Source organism: Coloeus monedula (genome assembly GCF_965178545.1).
Source record: "Coloeus monedula genome assembly, chromosome: Z".
NCBI classification, from domain to species: Eukaryota; Metazoa; Chordata; class Aves; order Passeriformes; family Corvidae; genus Coloeus; species Coloeus monedula.
This window is the reverse complement of record NC_138822.1, coordinates 19,980,467-19,998,852: the sequence shown is the minus strand read 5'-3', so window position 1 is coordinate 19,998,852 and position 18,386 is coordinate 19,980,467. Positions and strand designations below refer to the sequence as shown.

The 18,386-nt window shown below is 37.3% G+C and overlaps 1 protein-coding gene across 1 annotated transcript in view; it reads left to right on the top strand.

Annotated features, from left to right (window-relative positions):
* The window catches only part of TRPM6 (transient receptor potential cation channel subfamily M member 6), a gene marked incomplete at its 3' end in the record, with an annotated part of 102,597 nt that extends 91,324 nt beyond the window's left edge, over positions 1–11,273 (top strand). Inside the window, exons 33-39 of the mRNA XM_082302208.1 lie at positions 234–299; positions 2,589–2,875; positions 3,126–3,208; positions 3,738–3,943; positions 5,839–5,890; positions 10,151–10,257; positions 11,152–11,273. Coding sequence (XP_082158334.1) covers positions 234–299; positions 2,589–2,875; positions 3,126–3,208; positions 3,738–3,943; positions 5,839–5,890; positions 10,151–10,257; positions 11,152–11,273 — 923 coding nt within the window. The remainder of the gene's footprint in view (positions 1–233; positions 300–2,588; positions 2,876–3,125; positions 3,209–3,737; positions 3,944–5,838; positions 5,891–10,150; positions 10,258–11,151) is intronic.
* Positions 11,274–18,386: the final 7,113 nt, after the last annotated feature.

Here is an 18,386-nt window from a genome sequence, read left to right as displayed (position 1 = left end):
CAGTGGGAACACTGAATTGGGATCACCAAATTGGGGAATATAATTCCTAAAACACAACAGTGTGCAAAGGGGAGTTGCTGTCTGCATAAAATGAATGGTGATCAGATGTGACACAGTATCACACTGCTGCGTCCTCCTTGGCTTTGTACACTACCGTAAAGTGCAGCCAAGTGTTTTTGAAACTTAGCCAGCTTGTTTATTCAATCTAGCAGTGAAATCTATGTTCTTTGCAGCTGTTGAAAGAAACAACTTAATGAGACTTGCTCAGACTATACCATTTACACCAGTCCAGCTCTTTGGTGAGTACCAACTTCTTGCTTATATGTTTTGGTTTATAAATAGTTGGTGCATTATCTTTTAAAGACTGTGTTTGAGAAATGTCCTTATTTCAACAATTCTTTTTTTTCTGAAAGACACAAAACAAGATAGAATTGTAATGTAATCATGCAGCAGTTTAGGGACTTTTGGAGGTCATCTTGCCCAGATTGCTGAGGCCCTGTCCAACTGCATTTTGATTATGTCTATAAATGGAGACTCCTCATTTTCATTGGGCAACCTCTTCCAGTGTTTGATTGACTTAATCATGAATCTAGTGGTATTCCCTGTATTTGTTGGGGTTTCCCTTGCTGTAGCTTGTATCTGTTAGTATTCATGTGATTGCTGTCAACCTCAGAGATGAGTCTAACTCCACCTTTTATGTATCTATCATTAGGATCACTGAACTCAGCCAGAAGTTTCCCCTTAACCTTGATAACTTCATTCTCTCTGTTTCTCTTCACAGACACAGACACAAACACAGACATGCATGTAAATCTATGTATAGGATATGCCATCAAGAAGAAAACCAGATAGTGATTTAAAGGGCATGATTCCTGTACCTGGCACAGAAAACTTTTAGTGTCTTTAGTGTTAAAGAAAAAAAAATTGCTGTAACTGAAGAGTGGTAGAGCATAATCCATAAATTTTTGGGAAGAGTTCTGAAATTAGTGTGCAGTATTGGCTTACAGCAGCAGAAGCTCTGCCTCTAGACAGTTGATATCTAGGTACCACCTTCTCAATGGGTGGAATATTTTGTGTCACTGCAACTAATTGCTGATACTTGCAGCATCACAGGATTTCTTGTGACCTGATTGCTGGCCATATTGAGCATTCTAATCTTTGAAGCTCCCAGGAGATACCTTTCTTGGTATTAAACTGTCAAAAGATAATAAAATGAAGATTTAATGTAAGTTTTAAAAATGTGTCTAGTTATACTATCTTTATTCAAGTGTCTGTCTTTTATGTAAGATACTGACTTTTCTAGTTGTTTTATTTTAAATTAAAATGTGTGTAAATTGCTGGATTCAACAGCATCTGCATTTTTTCTAACTGGTAAAAGGCAAGCTCAAGAGTGGGAAGGAAATCTACTGGTCTGAATCCAGTTTGTGATTGCTTATGACAGTCTTTGTCATTTTGGCAATTTAGTTACCTTGTCACACTTACCAGGGAAAACCTGCTTCTTATGCGTTAACATTACAAATAAAGCAAATTGTAGGAAGGAAAGCCAGATTTAAAAAATCAGTCCACTTTTCTGTTAGTTTACAAATGGTGGCAACAGAAAAATGTTACTGATTCCGCTGCAAGAGAGGAATGCTACTACAGCTCTCCAGGGGGAAACAGAGAGCAACTGAGTTAAAGCTCACTATGTTCTGCTTGCAGAAGAAATGTTACTAGCAGGAGCAGAACATCTTAAACACTTCATCTTTGCAAATAACATTTCTATTAAAAAATTCAAATATTAGTTTAAAATACCAAACCTGTAAGATTCCTGATAACTTGCTTTAGCTTGTTCTCCTAGAAATGTCCTTTTCCATCTAATTTCCCTGGCTCATCACATCATGGCCAAGTCACCACTTTTGAAACAACTCAGCTCTCTGTCTGCGGCAAAAGGTGGCACTCTCGACTAGAGTCAATTTTGTACCAAATACAAAATTAAACTCCTTTAATCTTATAGTCAATAACTATTACAAACTGTTTGCCTTGATGTCATGATTTTTTCTCTAGATTTGTTTTTAACTATTACTTTAAACTATTATTTTAACTATTTTTAAAGTAAGATTTGAATTCAGATATTCTGCTCCTGCAGGTTTGTTTGGGTGTTTGGGTTTTTTGGGAGTGTTCCACAGATTTACAATTAACTTCAGTCTTACCAAAATTACACATGGGCCATTTAGAGTTCATGCACTGGAGATAAAAATGGTAACCCTTTAAAAAGATGTCCTTTTAAATGACTGCTATAGACTAGAATATCAGTGAGCTTTGTTTGTGTGGAGGTAATCCAGGATGTCTTGAATTTATTAAGAGGCTTAATACAAGCTCTTTGGACCACTTATTATCATAGCAGAAGAATGAATGTACTAAATAGTCTAAGTTTAGGCTGGGAAGTTTTCAGACAGATGAACAGTTATGATAAAAAGGCTCTCTTCTTAAAAAAGTGTGGCTTAGAAAGGTGTGCAAAATGATGTGTTATTTAAAGACATTAAATGAAAATGCTGTTCTCTCCTGTTTCTGCTAATGACTTTTGCTAACAAAACTTTCTTTTGTTTAAGCTGGAGAGGAAGTGACAGTCTATCAGCTAGAAGAAAGTTCACCTATGAATCTTGATAAAAGCATGTCTTCCTGGTCCCAGTGTGGCACGACTGCAATGATCCAAGTCCTGTCGCGGGAGGAGATGGATGGGGGCCTGCGGAGGGCCATGAAGGTCATTTGTACTTGGTCTGAGAGTGATGTATTAAAGTTGGGACAAGTATTTATTGTGAAGTCTTTCCTGCCAGAGGTGGTTCAAACCTGGCAAAAGATCTTTCACCATGGCACAGTATTACATCTCTGTCTGAGGGTGAGTTCAGACCTGAAGGAACACTCCCTGGTCTAGCCTGACATTAGACTGCTTACTTGTTAACGTCTTCAGCAAGGTTGACATGTTTCGATGCTATCTTTTGGAAAGAAAAACGGTTTTGAGGAAGATGTATTTCCTATGTGTAAAAAATAATCAGGGGGTTGTGCATGTTTGTTTAGATTTTTTACAAATTTATGACACCTTTCTTCATGAAAATGAAGTGGTGTTTATAACACTACATTTTTTTCAGGAGATTCAACAGCAAAGGGTTGCCCAGAAGTTAATCTATACCTTCAACCAAGTGAAACCTCATACTATTCCCTATACTCCAAGGTAAATTCAATGTCTTAAAGTACTAGGTGGAAGAGGTTTCTCTTTTCAGCCTCCTTTTCCATCATGGATCATTGTGCAATAACTCAATGGTAAAAATAATGTCAAAGGATAGTTAATGAAATAAGGATAGTTAATTTTAAGAGGAAAGGTAGGCAGCTTTGAACTTTGTCTTTATAGCTACATGTGGTAGCAAAATAAACATTCTGTTCCTTAGACTTAAGCACGAATGCCTTTTATATCATTAACTAAAACAATTTGATGTAGCTCATTTACAGAGGGCTAGGATAATCAGATTATGTTTTTGTTCATAAACTATACTTTCTGATCAGGTGTGGGTTTTTTTGAGAATTATCAGACCAAGAAAGCCTTTTTTCTCTCTTCCATTTGGTATCTACTGTTGTTGAAAATGCTCTAGCCAGAGAAGACATGTCCTCCTTTTTGGTATACTTGCTCTGCATCTTGCAGTTTGCTGATTGTGACGATTCTTTTTACCTAGCCAGCTCCTGACAGACAGTATTTATATCTACAGGTTCCTGGAAGTTTTCCTCATCTACTGCCATTCAGCAAACCAGTGGCTGACCATTGAGAAGTACATGACTGGTGAATTTCGGAAGTACAACAACAACAATGGAGATGAGATTACTCCCATCAGCCTGCTGGAAGAGATGATGCTGGCCTTTTCTCACTGGACCTATGTCTACACCCGTGGGGAGCTCCTTGTTCTGGATTTGCAAGGTGACTGCTAGCATGGGATTGCTATTTGAAACCAGATGAAAAGCAATCATCTCAAAAGAGAATTTAGTACTGAGGAATGGGCCAAATTCTCACTTATATGAGAATATGCAAAGCTCAAGAAACCTCTGGATATCTGTTGTGTGATGCCAATAAATGAGAATACACAGAAACAGTCTAGGTTAATGTAGGTGTAATGGGAAAATAATATTGCTCCAAATGCCTCCAGGCTGAAAGACCAAAAGAGCAGTTATACAAACTGCAGGAATATTTCATCCAGCTCCAAAAAGCCACTCCACAGTTAAAATATTTTTATTTTTTATAAGATCTACAAATAATATAGAGATTCAAATGTACTCATATATATATGCACGCTTAATGTGTATGTAAATCTCTCAAAAGTGTGTGAACTGCTATCTGCATTTTTTTATTGTTCATATTAATAAATCTGTATGCAGTTTAAATAAGCTGTTAGCCTGAATGCTATTCATGAAGTCTAGTGACTCCTTCAAAGAGCATGTGATCATTTTACTGTACATATTTAAGTGGGAAGATGGCATATTTTGAGGAGATAGAACAGTTGACAATGTTCAGATGAACATCACCCATCAAACAGTATAAACACTATTGCTTTTCATTTCTGTCCAGAGAAAAGTCTATGAGTAGCCATAGACTTAGCATATTTATATTTTACAGCATCCAGAAGCTGTAAATTACAAAAATATATACTTACTATGCAAAGTAAGCCTGTAATTCCATCCTAGCCTTGACTGATTTTAGTTGCACATAAAAAAATGGCACAGAAAGAGTAACTGTGTCTTTGCCACAGCCTGTGAGAATTTGTATGACATTTGCTCAGGTTTATTACATAACTCTCACAGTTCCAGAACAATTGTGTTGGCTCAAAAATGGAGAATATAAACATCTATGTAAATCTCAGTTTTCGCCTCAAACAAACTGAGATCAGCTCTAGTTTTGGCCTCGTGTTTAATTCTCTAATCTGGAACTGAGGAAAAGTACAAGGGTTGATCTCCTTGCAATTCTACTAGGATGAATTTACACGACTATTTACTATTTAATACCAGGGACATCTCCAAATACACATATAGACACCACATTTTGCCTAATTAACATACACTGAAATGGCCTACATTGAAATTTGGGGTTATTTCAGTCACATTATGCTGTCTCCAGAATCTTTATTTTTGTTGCAGAACATAAATTTACCTTGTTGAAATAAAAATAATTCCATATCACATGGTCATATGACAATAGATTTTTCATTACTGTAAAAGTGTGGCAACTTTGTCAGATATAAGAAAAGATGGTTTTTGTAAAGGTAGTATACTTTAATCAGTTTGGTGCAAACTGCAACGGAGGTATCAGCATTCAGGTATCATAATGTAATTATTTCTTTAATATGTTTCCTTGGCCATCCAAATGGAGAAGGGGATAACAGACCCAAATATTTGCACATCATGAAGTTGTGGCTTCTTGTGTTTGTTACCTTGAAGAGAATGTGTGTCTGAAAGTAGCTCTATTGATATTGGAAAAACCCATGTCTGGTTAGTACCTTTATTCCATGTAAAATACAATCTTTTGGTTGGTCACATTTTAGTTTGTTGAGCTTCAATATAATATTTATTGTATTTGCATACACCTTCCATCTACTAATAAATTAACCTCAAAGTAGCTGAAGTCAGAACTGTAATAATAACTACTTTGCCAGTCCTTTACAGATTTTTATACTCATAGCATTTTCACTCCAGCTCATGACCTCTTTAACTATTACACTGTATGATGTACCAAGAAAATGGTTAATTACATTTTTTGTTAAGTGTCAGATTATGAAATCATGACAACCTTCGTTTGTAACACACATTGTCTATCTGTTGTAGGTGTTGGGGAAAATCTTACAGATCCATCTGTGATTAAACCTGAAGACAAAAAGTAGGTTTCTTTCTGTTGAAATTATTATTCATTTCAGACATTCTGCCAACAGTCTGTATATTTAGGATGATTTTCTATGTTTTGTGGGAGAAGTTTAATTATTTCTTCACATGGTGTTTGGGTTAAACGAAAGCATGATGCCAGTGAAGAGACTACATCTTCCCCTGTGCTTTGGAGGACTCTTAAGTGTCCCAGCTCTCCACATGTGGTAAGAGGTGTATGAAAGGCGGGAGATTCTGCGTTGCTGTTCTGGGAGCAATCTCTTTACAGAGTTGTGCCAAAAGATGTGAATGCGGCAGTCCAGTTTCCCCTAACTGGGAGTATATGAGGCCACAATGGCTTAAGAGGATGAAGAGAGGGCCTCTGGCTCTTTAACCTTTCCGAGAGGTTTTAGTGTTGCATTTAAGCATGCAGCATGATTTCAGAGCTGTGATATGAAAATGTTAAATCATGAGTGGAAACTTAAAACAACTGGATAGATTAGACACACAGAAATAGCTGTCTGCCTTTGTGAATCAAATTTCAGAATCAGAACAATGGCTATTCTCCCATTCTGTGACCTTGCTCTTCAGTGGTATTTTCTGTAGCAAGAGCAGAAGCAGTGGTGTTGACGGCTGCTCTCCTACAGCTCTCCTACTCTTCCTTAACCTACACTGCTCCAGATCTGCCCTGACATCCCTGCCCCTCCCCTATCTGGTGTTCATCTTGACTGCCCCTTGCTCAGCTCATGCCATTTGCTTGAAGGGAGGTCTCATGTTTGGAAGGAAGGAAGATGCAAATGTGAATAGTCTAATGTAATACAAAGGGCAATTAACTACAGAAATACTGATGACTTGCCCACAACTTGGAACTCCAAGTTAATTTTGTAAGCAAGTTCTTAGTTCTGGGACCATTATTAATATTTCAAAAGGATAAGTAATAAATTACTTCCTTAATGTTTAATAATGATTGTAGGTGTATTTGCCATATAATATTTATTTTGGAAACAACAAAGATATGAGAGCAAAGATATGCTGAGTACTTCTCAGTGACAAAGACTTTGCCCTAAGTAGGTCATTGGTTCATGACAGAAGCACACAGATAGCTCAAGTTAGAAATGCAGAGAGGTCAGTCATGTAGTTGTTCACTAGACTTTAGCAAATACTTTTAAGGTATTGCTACAGATGCATAAAATTCTGATTTGCTACTGTTCAAGTAGATTTTTTTATATCAGTGGTAGCATAAACTGTAACAGTTATTGCTGTAAACAGTGGGGAGGCACTGACTGAAGTAGTTCACATGGCAACTCAGCCTACCCCCTTTAAAATTGGGATAATATTTATCTACATTATTTTGAAGTTTTTATTAGCATCCTTCTGTATTGTTTCTGCTGTTAAATAATTTTGTTTAATTGATTAATAAAATTTGATCATATAGATCTTATTTGCAGAACTTTTTATTGTTTATCATCTGCAAAATAGTTAGTTCTAGTTACAGAGTAAGTGTTGATTAATTAATCAAACCCAGCTTGATTTTCTTATATTCAGGGAAATCTTCAGAACAGCAACTTGTGAAACTATATTGTTTGATTTAGGGTTCTAAAGGAATAAGGCAGTAAAACTGTGGTGTTTTCTGTAAGCAGGTACCCAATTCTATGAAATACTTTCTAAAAGAGTAATAAGAATTACAGTGTAAAAGCACTGTCTTTGTTCTAAACTTCATTTGCTCACAGGAGAAACATTTCTGACAGAGGCAAGATGTGTTTTAAGTTTTCTTTTGTAGGTAAGATACTTAGATAAGATCAAAGATACTTTGAGCTCATGTTCCCTTGGAAACCTAGGAAAAAATAGATGGCACCTGACTGATGGGGCTGATTGAAATTTCAGCTTTACTTACAGTTAAATTATTTATGTTTTGCTTCTTTAACTCCATCAATTTACTGGCTCATGTTATTATCATGTTAGTATCATGTAAGTCTTTTACTTCATGCATCCTGCTTTCTGTTTTGGAAAGGACTTTGCAATGGCAAAGTGTGACCTCTAGGTCTGTGGCAGTGCTTTATGTCTTGGTTTTATACCAATATCAAGACCAATATAATAGATCTGTTTGGAAAGTATGCCTAATGCTGGGACATCCCACACAGATCCTGAGCTGATGCAAATCAGTGTAAGATCTGGCCACATGCACTGCATAGAATGCATGAAGTGATAAAATGGTACAGGTATGACATCCACAGAAAGATTTCCTTTAAAACAGATGTAATTGAGGCACAGCAGCAAGGTTTTAACATAGTTTGAACACTTCTGTACTGCCCAAACATGAAGAAGACTTGGCAAGTCCACAACAAAGTTAATGTGGGTAAAGTTTTCACAGATATTAGGTTCAGATTCAGAGATGAGGAAAAGAGTGTTTTGAGTTTCAAACTGAAAAGAATTGATATATTCATAGAGCGTCTGTTTTCAACAGTTTGATATTATCACCACATGAAAGATTTTTCCTGGTTTTCATATTGAAATGTTTCTTTCTGGTCCTGCCTACTGACAACATAGACAAAAAAAGCCAACAGTCATCAATTTTTTTAAAAATAATTTTAAACTACCCCCTAATCTTTACATGTTATGGTTTCCAGGCCGATGATCATTTCCAATTTATCCCCAGATTTCCTGAAATAGTAATCCAAATTTAAATGCAGTATTCCTCTTGAATCATTGCCAGTACTAGGTACAGAGGAAAGGTTACTTCATATATGTCACAGAGAGTATACCATTTTATCTCAAAACAGTGTGAGAAAATATCATTCTGTCTTCTGTTACTTGCTTCACCTAGCACAGAGTAATGGTTAGGTTAGAGAAGTATCAGAGTAGTTGTGTGGCCTTGAAATTAGCAAAGTCTTCCTAATTTCCTATACCTGCTCAAGCAAATACTTAAGCACATTCTGTTTTTATGGCATTTCATTGGATTCCAGCAAAGGATAGAGATGGCTATATTGCATCATGTTATTTAAAGTGTATATATGGCCCTTGATTATAATTCACCTCTTCCCTTGTTTGATGCATTAATTTGCTTTAAAAGATGACTAGATTAATCCTTCACAGGATCCAGGAGACACATAATCTCCAGTGTCTGCTAGAAATTAGAAGGATACTAAGTTTTGTATAGTAGTTTCAGCTAAACACTGCTGCTGTCCTGTGTGAAAGGGAAGAGATTCATGTTTGAACATTGCTTTCTTTAGAGAGAATACAGTTTTGTTAGTGTGAATTACAGATAGATTTGAGAGAATTAAAATATTTTTCTATAGCTTCTCAGAGCTGTAATTGAGTTCAGATTTTAAAAGATGCTGTTTTCACTCTGCATATCATTAAAAATGATATTTGTAAATGGCATTTGTAAATGCCATTAATGGCATTTAAAAATGGCATTTGTAAAGTTTTTTTTGGAGGTGCTTCTTGTGTGCTGTGTTCCATAGTGTCTCGACTGCCAAATTCTTGAGAATAATGGTGTAGCTATACTAAAATTAATGAGCACTGAGATTTCGGACTACCTTAAGGATCTGTTGGAATTATGTGGTGCTTCTAATATGTGTGTGGTCATAGCTGGCTTCTGTTTGCGATTGCAGCAGTTTCTTTCAGAATATGCAATCCACTTCCACAAATGGATTCCCTAGTAGCAATGTTGAGTTGGTCAGAGAACAGAAACATGGAAATAAGCACAGGAAGAAGACAATAAATTTTAAAACCTTGCTTGTCAGCAGCATATTGTGGGTTTGGGGGTTTTAATTTTTTTTCATTTTTTATGCTGCGTATTGCTGTGACTAGGGTTCTCCTAGCTTTTGCCTTTCTGCTTTTAACTGAGGAGAAAATTAGTCCCTGTCAGTTCTGTTTTGTTGTCACATGCCCACCATCAAAACTAGAACCAAACTACTTGCTTGGTGGGAATGAGTGGTGGCTGCAGCAGAATCACACAGATTATGGCATATGTCATCAAAATGTTGCTGTGCCCAGTTTTCCTTTGAGCATTTTAGTAGGGACTGCTGGGTCTATCTTGTCTTCCTTTAGAGAAAAACAAAAGTAGTGTGGGGTATATGTAGGCTAATATTTTACTGGAACTGACGGTTCACTCATCCCATATCTAAAAAAAGTTTTAATGTGTATTAACTTCTGATTGTCTTGATAAAAAGGGCTAACTGATCAAAAAAAAAAAAAAAAAAAAATTGTCATAATCTCCCTCCCCTATAATTGCTTTATTTTAGATTCACTGATTTTTAAAGCATATTTCTTTTAGGTCTGGAAAGATGGTATTTGGACCAGCAAACCTAGGAGAAGATGCAATAAGAAACTTCATTGCAAAGCATCGCTGTAATTCTTGCTGCAGAAAGCTGAAACTTCCCGGTATGCAAAGTAAAGATTAATTTTTAATCTATGTATAACTTCATAAGTGCAACAAAGTAAAAGTGTAAGTGTGCTATAAAGGCAAGAACTGAAATTCTATTGATCTGAAGGATTCTGGTAGGCATAGTCTTCCTGTGCAAAGGCAGATATGAGAATACTGCTCTTTTTCCTACCATCCATGTAAGAGTGAGAGCTCATCAACCTGATGTTGGCATTCAGCATGAAAGCTTCTTCCCATTGAATTGTTTCCCCTTCTTTGCTAAATGGTAGCCCATTTTTTCCAAGGTCATCACTACAGACAACATCTGCAATAATTTTTAGAATAAGAAAGAGTAACAATAGAAAATTCATGATGCATTAGTTGGGGAAAAACTCACTGGACGCTTTCTGGCCCTGCTCCAGCCCCTACGTATGCTTAGTTGGATTCCCTGTTGTTCACGCTATATTTGGTAGAATGTGCTTCTGTTTGATGTATGGCAGATTTTAAAGACTGAAAGCCAAAATAGATTGCTTTCTGGATGACTTTTCAGCCACTGATGTTTCTTCTGTAGAGAAAGCTCCTTCCTTTCATTGCCTTCATGGAGTAATAATTGGTGTTTGATTCTGAAACAGAAACTGCAGTGTTACTGGTTTTGATTATTTTTCTCTGTGGCAGCTGGAGATAATACAGGGGAAAATCAGCTGAATGAATACAGCCAGGGAAGTTTCATTCATATGGGCTCACACCCCTGGTTCTCCCAACTCCCTGGTTCTTATTTGCCTCACTCCAGATTTTCTTCCTCCTGGAAACATCAAACAAACTGCCATCAGTTCTTGGGCTGAGCACTGCTCAAGATGTATGTGCTTTTCAGACATTTACTTGGCTGCATTGTTGAACTTGTTTTCTTGCCATAGATTTGAGAAGAAGTGACTACACATTGGAAACTGTTGGTCCAGCCTTTGAAACAGAAATGGAAACAATCACCAAAGAAGCTGATAATGCAGACGAGCCTTCTGAGTATGACACACAGCTGTGAAGCAGAACCCATGTGTTTGCATGCTTGAAAACCTGCCCCCTTATCACTGCCAAATGTCTGTCCAAAATCACGAAGTACAGGCGACTGAGTGCAGCATCTGTCTGCCCTTGCTAGACCCTACAAACAAGGAATGAGAAAAATCAGCCCTTCCATGCTCTTGTGCTGGTCTTTCTTGTACAGACCAATGAACTACTGGGAGCAGGTCACCCCTTAGCTGGGTAAAGAGTCCCATCAGGGCCTTTTTTTTAAAATCATGGTTCCAAACTGTGTTTTCTTAGGAAAACGACTGTGACAAGTTTATTTCCCAGTGTTTTGTTTCTCTTTCTGCTCTTTAGTAAATAAATGAATGTATACACATGTGCAAATCATTCCTTTTCAGTCAGAGCCCATTCAGCCCTGTGCTTACTTTTTCTTGGGCATAGAAGGCTCTCCAGGAAATTGCAGAAATACTACTTTCTCTTTATTATTGATTTTGATTCAGAGACAAACCAAGAATATGTGAGCAATGAATTCATGGTTTAAACAGTACTCATGACAGTTAGACTGAAAAATTTTGTAGGAACTTCATCTTGAAATCTTTTCACATACCAATAAAAAGTTGTCCAATAAAGCAGCAGATTATTGGGCCCATAAGCATGGATTTTTCTTTTTGAGTTGATGAAGTTGATTATTCTGTGGTCCTTAATACAAACATAAAGAACAACCTTGAATGTGACATTTGACTTTCAGGACCTGCCTTTCTTTAAAATATTTTAGTTTCTGAATGATTTAAAGTTGAAAATGGAAGAAAGATTTTAGAAGTCACAAAGAATAATATGTTCCATTTGGTATTTAACTTGTCAATGTCAGGCTGAACGTAGGACTGTTGCCTAACAGTGGGGCAATTATATTTGGCAGCATCCATATTTGTTTCTGTTGATGTCCTCTGATTACAGCTGAAGTTCAGAAAACAGAAAATCAATCTGTACAATATGATTTTGTAAAGATTGAAGTGTTCAGCAGAAATATTTCTAATACAACTCCTGTTCTAATACAGATCACACCATTAAAGTGACTTTGTACTTTGATGTTGAGAAAAAAACCTAATATTCAAATGTCAGTCATTAGAAAACTTTATACTTGAATTAAAAAAAAAACCAAAACATTTCCACTAAAGCTGACAGCAAATTTTAAGGTGTAAAGGGGTTTTTTATTATGATCTGTGATTGATTTGGTATATTTAGTAAATATCTACGTATACATTGGATTTGGGAGTTACATGCTCCCAGTTTTTATATTGATTTACATGTTACCTGTTTTTATATTGATTACAATATTGATGTTGAAGTAATCAGTATTGTAAACAGTCACTGAAGTAATCATCTACACAATGTTTAGCTGAGATGCCTTCAGTTTCTGAGAGTATTCAGAAGAGGTTCCTGTTGGTTATTTTTCCTTTTAAAAATAATTTTGATAGAAACCCCCCCATATTTTCCCCTATTAGATTATATTTTCCATTTTGCAAAATACATAGTTTCCTTTGGCTCTTTTTTTCTGGAAGCAAGTCAATATATCAGAAAACTTAGCTTGTCTGTGAAAGAGGTAGCTTGATTGCATCTCTGCAGACTAAGGATGAATTTTGGTCCATATGCCTGTAAGGTAGTAATTCTGCTTCCTGTGGTTATCATTTTAAAATCTGACTTTAGGGAGATATGTGCTTACATGAATACGTAAATACGTTAAAGAAAGACCTTTCTTTAAAGGATCTCTAACTATTTGTATGCCTTTCAATTCAGTTAAGTTAAACGACACATAACTATGTCTTTAAAGTCAAAGACATTGTAACTCCTGTCCTGATAGTGTTGTTTTCCTCAAATGTTGCCATAAATTCAGAACACATATATATTATGCACAAAAAATAAACTCTGCACCAGGCTGGGCCTGAGCACCTTTCATTTCCTTACAAGTTTTGAAGGTCTGCACAAATCATGCTTCAGATGATCTTTTCTTGACAGTGCTCCTGTTGCCTGCAAGAGTGGGTTTCATAGCTGATACTTGTTAGAATTCTTACGATGTCTAGATAGCTCAGTGTAGATTAATCTTAGTCCCTCTTGTCAGTATCTGTCAAGGTACATACTACTTTCCAGTATGAAATTGGGGATCCTTGCAAGGTACTAATCTGTGTAGAAATGTAGTTTATTTAATTTTGTAGCTGTTTAGTTTTGTTCAGCATGACATATTAAGGGGATGAAACAAGAAAAGGAGGCATTTCAAATTGTACCACTGTATATTTTTATCCTTGCACTAGTTTTCCATGCATGGAGACACTAAGTTGAAAAAGTCCAGTAATTCTCCTGACATATTATGCCCCGCCTTTCTTTTTGCATTTTTTGGGAGCGCTGATTTACATGTCACTAAACTGTAAATTTAAGTACCTTTTCATAGTTCAGTAATAAATTATATTGAAAATAATTGGAAAAAAAGTATTTCTTTTGAGATCTTGGTGTCTTTCTTACTACAAATTCTATATATTCTTTTAATTGTCTGTTGATTTCTCAATACTGACCTTGGATTAAAGCATATGTCCACTGAACACATGAAAGAAAAACTAACAGCCTTTAATGGGGACAGCAGTAAGCCCCACTCACATTAAAACTGTGGTTCATGTGAAATGAAAGATGTGGAAGTCAGGTTCTTTCTTCAAGTGCTTGACAACTAGAGTGAAAGAAGAAATCTTGTGTGTCAAATCCAAACACAGGGTTTTCTGATTATTAGCTTCAGTATTTGTTTATGCTGAAAAGGACATACAGGGATTTCTTTCATAATTCTGGTGGGTTCAGGAAAAAAACCAAAAACCTGTTTACTTTGTTCAAATGAGTCAGGCAGTAAAGTTTTGAAAGAACAAAACAAAACAAAAACTCGACCAGAGTATTTATAAGCCCACATTTTAATATGAGCTTAAAAGAAGCTTACTTAGGAATTCAGTTGGGATTATCCACAGCAAAATGTTTTTTTGGCATCTGCTGCACTGGAGATGTAGCTTGAACATAGGAAAAATATTCAGAAATTGAAAACCTCACACTCAGGAAGGCTTTTTTTTCCTTTTATTCATAGTTGTATTTGTGGTTATTCATTTATTGTTAGTGCAATAAAATCAAAAGGGATATTACACGTGTTTTCTAGAAATGGATTTGTATTTGTTGCAGTTTTGTCAATCTATTTCAAAATTTCAAAAGAATAAAAGAACACTTTCACAATGTTTCTGTTCTTCATAAGTATAACATGAAATAACATGTTTCTGAGCACTAAGGAAAACAGGTGAACGTAACATAGAGAATAATGCAGTCATTTTTATTTTTAATCTCAAAGTAATAAACATCTATTCTATATTTATCATATGGTTTCCAGCTTCTCTTTTGTTTTAGTTCTGCTGTAGCATTAGTTTCTATTCTTGTAGTCAGTATACTTACAGCAAGAATACTTCTACACCTGTCTCATAAGGTAAAAGTTAATTTTACAGAAGAATAAAGTAGATATATTAATTTACTTATTAGTTGTTCAATAAATCCTGGATTAATTTTTTTGGTTGAGATGCATGATCAATTCTTAGAAAACTTGGTAAATCCAATCACTGCTGCAGGTTTTAGAATAATAGATACCATTGCTGTAATATGACAGTCTTTTTTTTTTACTATAATTTTAGATCTCTGATGTGAAAAGCCTGTATAGCCACAAGTGTAAACAAGGAGTTATAAATGAATAGTGCCCTATTGACTTCATTGTCAAATCTGCTACATTTTATATCTGTTTTCCATTCTTAGGATGCTGATGCCAGTCACTTTTCGCTGAAAAATTGTTCCCAGAGATTATGAAAAACATGCCTGGATTGACCTGGGCCTTCTCATCAACTGTGGTCACACCAGAGTAGTCAGTGCTTACCCTACTGGTAGATCATTTGCACGATCTGTTATGCTTTTCAGCTTTTCTTTACTGTCTTTGTCATATTTTGACTTATCCTGGAAGGCAGTTTGGTCTCCCAATTTATGGTAACTACTGCTGGGGAAGAAAAATTTCAAACTAAAGCTAAGCAAAAACTACTTTCCTGTTTGATATTGAAGAGTGTGCAAACAGTTGTAATGCTCTGTCCATTTGCCTCCCTGGCATTGGTTCTGTTTGCAGAACAGAAAACAAACCAGTGCTTTAAAATACCCTGGGTCCATCTGGATGTTAATATTCAGTTGTGATAAAGTGCTTAAGGTTCAAGAAGAAAATCAGAAAAAAGTTCTGTAGGAAAGAAGTAACTTTGTTGCCTAAAGAAAGCCTGGCTGTGATCTTTGTGTCAAAGATTTAGGTAAATGGCTAAAACCTTCAATTTCTCAGGATGTCACTGAAAATAATGTGATCTAGGTTTGACAATTTGCAGACAGTCCAACCTATGCATGGCTGGCAGAGGGGAGGAGGAGACTGAGTTGAGGAAGAGGAGGAGAGGCTGAGGCACAGAGAGCAGTCTCTGACTTATGAGCCTTTCTCTTGCTGTTTTTCCTGACTGACCTCTTGTCCCACAGAGATACTGCCAATGTCATCTTGTTTCTGTGGTCTGTAGCAAGAGGCAGTAACATGTGCTAAAACACATTGACACAGTGTACTCAGGTGGCCTGGCTTCAACAGGTGTCTCATTTGAATATGAAAAAAGAGATGCTTCTCCCCAGATGACCCCTGCTATGACATTTGAAGTGTAATGTGACCTCTGAAAATGTCTGAGCAGGAAACGGTTAGGGCAGCAACTGATCAAGGAGAGCAAGGGAGGTCCAGGGTGGTCAGCTAGGAATGGCCACATGTCCCTCTTGCTCTACTAAATGGATGTAAGGTTGGCCTAAAGTGACTGTAAAGAAATGTGGTCTGGATTAACTTCAGGTGACCCCTGTGCATTAAAGGAGCCCAGGCTGACCCTCAGTGATTACTTGATGTATCTAACTGGAATTAGGGTTAATATTAGACGACACATCTGCAGGTTAATTTGATCTGAATGGACTTGTTGAATGAAAACAAGAACGAGTGTAACCCTGGACAATTTACTGGGTGTAAAGCTGACCCCAGGCACTGAGCTTGGATGACCCCAAGCAGATCACTGGCTATTGTGTCGTCCCAAGGTGACTCCTTTAATCTAACTTGCTAGCATGTTGACCTCAGATGAGCCTTGGGAAGTCAATTGGACCTGGTGTGACTCCCATAAGTTATTTAAACTCATGTTTACTTGAACTGACCTGTGCCACAACCGTGAGAGTTGACCTTAGATGACCCTGCAGTGAGAGTTGCATCTCAGATTGAACTCCGATGACTTCAGACAAGAGTCAAGGACTGTGACCTCTTGGCACCAAGTGAGAGGCAGGTTGACGGCCAATGACAAATCAAACAATTAACTGGATGTCAGGTTTACCTTAAATGACTTCTGGGCACTGAACAAAGGTTGCACTGACCTCACATGAACCCTATCAGCCTGTCTTGTTGACCTCAAATGAATCCTACTGCTTAACTGGATACCAAACAGACTTTAAATACTTGCCCCTCCTCCAAAGGAGAAGAGTGGTGACTTTAAAGGACCTCTGTGAAGGTCAAGTGTATGTCAGGTCTGTCAAGGTCTCAGTATGTGAGATTGATCTCAGATGATCCTAGGCTCCAAACAAGAGCCTAGCTGACCTCAAACAACATCTTGCATATACCTGGGTCTCATGATGATGCCAGATAAGCATATTTGACAGGTTAACTGGCTCCTCAGGTTCACCTCAGATGACCCTACAGCAGTTATTTAGCCTGCAAGTTGATCTCAAACGACCTTCCTGAGAAGTGATGGTGACCTCCAGTGATCACAGGCCAGTTAAATTGATTCTCATTTAACCTCTAGTGACCCCAAGCAGTTACTTGGATCTCATGTTCATCTCAAATGATATTTAGAGCCTCTAACTGTATTACAAGTTCATTTCAAGTGGCCTCTTAGGTGGAAATGGGGGCTGATAATTGGCCTAAGTGACCTCCTGTTGGATGTTAAAGAGCAGAGTTACCTGCCTCAAACATTACTAAGGCCACAGAAAGGAGGAATTTGTGTCAGGAAGGTGCTAATTCCAGGCCTGGCAGAGGCAAAATCTGGTTAGCACATGCTGGTTAATGCATTCGGACAAATTTTCCTCACAGTGACTGTGTGAAAAAAAGCAACTGCTCATACCTGATCATATCACTGATCAAACAAAGATCATTCCAAGTTATGGGACAGATGGCATCGGCAACCACCAACAAAGCTCCCCAAAAATGCCTCTGTGGATACTGGAACTTGGGCTGTGTAAAGACGGTGTTGTTGTCTGGGTGTTGGGACTGAAGGAGAGGTCAACAATGCTTGAGAAGGATGTATCATTGATAGTGGATACAAAAACCCCAGAATTAACGTCACAAGGACATTCGGCACAACTCCCAAGATATGGGTGAAAGGCAATTCCTGCAGGGGGATCTGCAACCACCAATTCACAGAACACCAATTCACAGAACACCAACTCAAGAAACCCACTGACTCAAAGAAAAGAAAGAAGAGAAAGACCAAGCATGTAGACTAATTAGCATAAGAAGCAAGGGAATAATTTAATCAATAGAAGATAGAATACTAATTAATATGAGAACTGTGTAGGTTGCCATCAATAAGGACTAATTCCTTTGTTTGCTAAAATATATAAATAGTGAAAAGATTTGATAACCGTTGACAGACCTTGTATACTCAGCACCCCTTCCTGCACAGAACTTACGAACAGAAGAACAAACCTGCACCACTGTGGAGATACTTACAGCATTTTACTGGCTACACTTGTAGTTCAATGCCTTAGAAAGCCTCGGGCAGCCTAGAGAGGCAGCAATAGTAGCTGCAAATATGATACCACCAGCAGAAGCAAAGAGGGAGAAATATAGCTTTCAGCTTGCCTAATTTCTGCAATTAGAAGCTTTCAAACAGAAACAGAAGCAGATGTTCGCAGAAAGGGTTGCAAAGCCAAAGAGGGCGGGCCCCCTCTTGTGCCTTCTTTTATTCAGAGAAGGGGAAAGGGGAGGACTGGGGGCAGACCCGGGGTGACCGGCCAATCAGACACTGCTGAAGAG